The 4557-nt window shown below is 54.1% G+C and overlaps 1 protein-coding gene across 1 annotated transcript in view; it reads right to left on the bottom strand.

The window, feature by feature from the left end:
- Positions 1-4557, bottom strand: part of ANO7 (anoctamin 7) — a 16161-nt gene that overhangs the window by 3077 nt on the left and 8527 nt on the right. The window contains exons 12-19 of the mRNA XM_006145246.3: positions 2763-2900; positions 2558-2656; positions 2326-2428; positions 1955-2066; positions 1167-1221; positions 868-965; positions 211-347; positions 16-122 (exon numbers count right to left, since the gene is read on the bottom strand). Of these exons, the coding sequence (XP_006145308.1) occupies positions 16-122; positions 211-347; positions 868-965; positions 1167-1221; positions 1955-2066; positions 2326-2428; positions 2558-2656; positions 2763-2900 (849 nt within the window). The remainder of the gene's footprint in view (positions 1-15; positions 123-210; positions 348-867; positions 966-1166; positions 1222-1954; positions 2067-2325; positions 2429-2557; positions 2657-2762; positions 2901-4557) is intronic.

The following is a 4557-nucleotide window of genomic DNA, read 5'->3' as shown; positions in this document are numbered from 1 at the left end:
CCGGTACTCGCACACGAACTTGTGGGCGTCTAGGCGGATCTCCACCCAGTTGTTAAGCAGCGCGAACAGGGGCGCCAGAGGGAAAGCAGCCACAAAGATGGTGATGAACCCGAACTGCAGCACTGGGAGTCGGGCAGTGTCAGGCCAGGCCACCTGCCCCGCGGGGGTCCCACGCCCAAACCCGCACACATGCGCTGGGCCTCTGCTCACCCATCTCCAGGTATTCCTGGAACAGGCCCTCGCACTCAAGGAGCTCATAGTCCTCCTCCCAGCGCTGCAGCTCCTGTCCCACCTGGACAGCCCGCAGCTCTGCCAGCTGCCGCTTCTGCCACCAGGCCTTCAGCTTCCTGGGAGGGGGGCAGGGAGTCTGAGCAATGGTCACAACGAGAGCCTCCCGCCAGGAACTGTCACCTCTGTTCCCCCAACATCCCTCAACGGTAGGCACCATGATTATCCCCACTTTACAGAGGAGGAAACAGAGACCTTGAGACCTTGCTCAAGGCTTCCCACATTGTAAGCCATGGTGGAACCAGGGCTCAGATCTGGCCTGCTGGACTCAAGTCCAGTGCTCCTCACTCTGGGCTTCCTACATGGTCATTCTTGATCTTTGGAAGCCCCTCCAATCCAAAATAGTGACAGAGAGCCCTCCATTTCCAAAGCTCCAGCATCCCATAATTCTCTCAATCCTTGGAGCGGTGTTACTGTCCTCACCGTACCGACACAAACAGCTCGTATGAGGCCGGGCTCTAGGACTCGTGCCCCTGTCTCCTGACTCCCAGTCAGAGGTGTCTTCTGCTTCACTCTTGTGAAAACCCTTCCCACAGCCTGACGAGGCCCATCCTGTCCCAACCAACCCCCTCCACTCACGGCACGACGAACTCCTCCACGTTGCTGACCAGCTGCTTGCCCACCATGATGATGAAGAGCTGCTGGGCGAGCTCGATGAGGCAGCCACCGGGGCCACACTGCATTGGCAAACACACGGCACCTTCCTTGGGTTTAGGGGCGGCAAAGGGGTGCCCCTACTTCCCCACCAGTGCATGGAACTAAGCACCTGCTCCTCCCACCCACATTGGAGGCCCCAAAAGCAGACCCTGCCCCTGCCAGGCCTGAGAATGTGAAGACTCTCACCCTCTCCCAGGAGCCAGCTACCCAGGGATACTCACGTCCTCATTCCGCATGCCAAGCAATGTGCCATACCGACCAGGGTATCCCACAAACCTGCAGGCCCACCGCATCTGTTGGAATATGCCCTTCCTCTCTGGAGCCAGGGCACAGCTAACCTCTGTGCCAAGGCTGACCCCCTCCTCCCATTCTGCTCCCAATGCTCTGGCTTCACACCCACTGAGAGCTAATCCTGCTGACAAGAGGCCTGGCCCACTTTAGCTTAGCCCCAGGGCCATGTTCCATAGGCCTGCTGCCACCATGGCCTTCATCTATACTTAACCCATGGCTGGCCAATGGGGCAGCTCTGGCCCAGGACAGTGGAGTCATGGTGCTGGGGAGTGGGCTTTTCTGGGGCTCTTCCCTCCTCTCCTGCCAATTGACAACAGTGATTACATAGTGACACCACCTCCTGCAAGTCCAGCCCTTGATTGCTTCTGACCAATCCTCCCTGAAGACTGGGAGAAGCTCTGACTCAGTTCTGTCCCAGTATCCAGCCCAGAATGTGCAGACAGAGATGAACTCAACCAGTAGCCCTGGGAGATCATGGTGTGAGGCCTGGGGTCCCCCAGTGATGGCTGGTGAAGGAGTGGATGCAGGTGTCAGATTTTCACAGCTTCCATGTTACAGGTGAGAAAACTCTAGCCCAGAGAAACTAAGAACCAGCTTCAAGGTCAACAACATGACCTGGTCCACACAGATCTGGAGTCCATGGGGTGCTGCTGCTCTGCTGGGCCACTTAGTTGGGATGTGTTAGCCTCAAGGGTGGAGGGGGGAGATTAGTCCTCACCTGCCTTTGAAGAATGCCACATAGAAGGGAGAGGAGTAGAAGTTGACAAACTGGAAAATGAAGACTTTGAAAGTGAAGGCATCCTCGTGGAGACTCTGGGTTCTATGCATCTCTGGGCAAAGGCAGAGCTGGTCAGAGTGCTACTGGATGCACGGGGGCAGACACTACCCAGTGGGTCAGCACCTGTGTTCCCATCCCCAACCCACCATCCCCTATTGCTGGCCATGTGCCCCTGACCACATGGGGAGTGTGGGGGTACCTGAGGACACCAAGGCTGGAGGTCCAGGCTCTAAGAAACAGGGAGCCTGCATCAAGGCTCCCAGTTCCCAAATGACACCAAGACAGCCCTGAAACCTGTTGTCTCCACTCACCCCATCTAGTGAGCTGCTCAGCTAATGAGGTGTAGACCTGGCCCAAAAGGAGGATCAATACCAGGTTGAGTACAGTGCTGCTGATGTTGGCAATGTTGCCAGCCTAGGCAGAGTGAAGGGCCATCAGCTGGAGGCCCCCATGCGGAGGGGTGGAAAGAACCCGAGGCTAACCACACCGGGCCTGGAGCCAGGAACAGTGCTTCCACCCATCATTGCCCCAGGAGCTACTTACCTGGGTCATGAGCATGGGGTTTCCAGTGTGGAACATTGCAATGCTGATGATGCCACGGTACATGATGACGGAAACCAGGAAAATCATCACTACACAGAGCTGTAGGCCAGGAAGGGGGCTGTCAAAACTGGACGCTGGGCTGCCAGGGTTCTAGCACATCCCGGAAGGGCTGGTTCTTCCCAAGCAAGGCCCAAAGCTCCCTTACCATGATAAGGATGGCTGCAGAGCCAGTGAGTAGGCGAGGAAGGCGGTTGCGAAGTGGGAAGTAGGGCTCCTTCAGGCCCGTCACTGGGTTCCAGGCCATCTGCGGGGCCAGGGTAGCAAACTCTGGACGTGGGCACTCCTGTTAGAGCAGGCCAAGAGGCCGGGGTCAGCACCCTAGGGTGGAAGGAGCCCCCCTGCCTTTTCCTTTCTGCACAGGGAGCTCTGGATGTGCAGCAATGAAGTCTGATTCATTTTTTATTTTGCAGGGTTTTTTCCCCCAGAGTCGATTAAGAGCCTGTGGATAGGGGGCTGGCTCTGTGGTCTGATGGTCAACAAAGTTGGCCCCCACATGCCAAGTGTGCATTTCAAATCTCAGCCCCTGCAACTTGAAAAACACAATGTGTGCGTGCATGTCCCAAGCCCTGGCAGGATGGAGAAATAAGAGGAAAAGAGACTGTGGCATGACCATGCTTCATGGGGAGGTGACTCCTCCCTCTCTCCCTGTTTCTCTCTGGCAAGTGCATGCACCCTCTACCTCCCTAAACCCCCCAAAAAGAGCCTCTGGTTGGATGGGTAGATGGATGGGTAGATGAACAGGTGCGTAGACAGAAAAGTAGACAACAAACAGACATAGGGGAGAAGGCCTGAGAGACTGATGAATGGGCAGGCAGTAGGTGGACAGATAGGTGGGCAAACCAGACAAGCAATCGGTAAATCTCTGGAAGTGGGCACACAAGAGGGTAGGTGGGCAGAGAGGTGGGTAGGTGAGAAGATGAGTCTTGTCGGATAGTTGACAGACATGAGGATACATGGATGGATGGATGAGAGGGTGCATGGGTGGAGGAGTAGATAGGTTAATTCATTCATCAGTAACTGTTAACTGTACAACTCTGCAGTAGATACCGCCTAGGCCATAGTGAACGAACCTCCCACAGGGCTTACAGGCCAGCTGGGGAGATGGACATCAGACAAATGAACACAGATCTGTAACTTTTTCCTAACCAAATGATCACTTTATAATGTACAAATATGTTTAAAGTGATTTTCAAGTCCTATGAAAGAAAAGTTTTCATGTTGTTCACGCTGAGGAAATAATAGTTTAGCTGAGATGTAAGAGAGCATGGTGTTGGGGCTGGCAGATGGTGTAGTGGTTAAGGGCACTGGATTCCCACATGGCCAACCCTGGTTCAAGGCCTGGACCTGGCAGCTTGCTTCTCACTTTCCCTCTCTCTCTTTCTTTTCTCTCACTCTGTCCCAGAGATAATTTTTTTGTTTTGTTTTGGAGAGGTTTTTGCTATAGGGGGCATGAGTTTGCCAGAGAGACAGACAGGAAGCAAAAAATCACCCCCAGGGGGGATGGCATACCACAATCCCTTCTCCTCCATTCTCCTCTCGGGATCTTGGACACACATGCACACACATGCAGCATGAGTTTAAGCCACCTGGTCTGGGACTGAAACCGCAGTCAACTACGTGGGAGTCCAGTGACATAGCCATTATGCCAACTGCTGGTCCCTCAACAGAGATCATTTAATATAAGGTATTGGTTAAACAGGTGTTTATAGTTTATATAAAATACAAAGAATTGGACCAGCAGTTAGTGTAATGGCTATGTTGCTGGACTCCAACGTAGTTGACCACAGTTCGAGTCCCAGACCCGGTGGCTTAAACTCACGCTGGGCATGTGTACATGCATGCCCAAGATCTGGAGAGGAGAATGGAGGAGAAGGGATTGCAGCATGGCCATCCCCCCTGGGGGGTGATTTCCTGCTTTCTGTCTCTCTGTCTCTCTTTCT

Source organism: Tupaia chinensis, unplaced genomic scaffold (genome assembly GCF_000334495.1).
Source record: "Tupaia chinensis unplaced genomic scaffold, TupChi_1.0 Scaffold000146_1, whole genome shotgun sequence".
Taxonomy (NCBI): Eukaryota; Metazoa; Chordata; class Mammalia; order Scandentia; family Tupaiidae; genus Tupaia; species Tupaia belangeri.
Note: the sequence above shows the minus strand (reverse complement) of the source record. Positions and strands in the feature narration are given on the sequence as shown.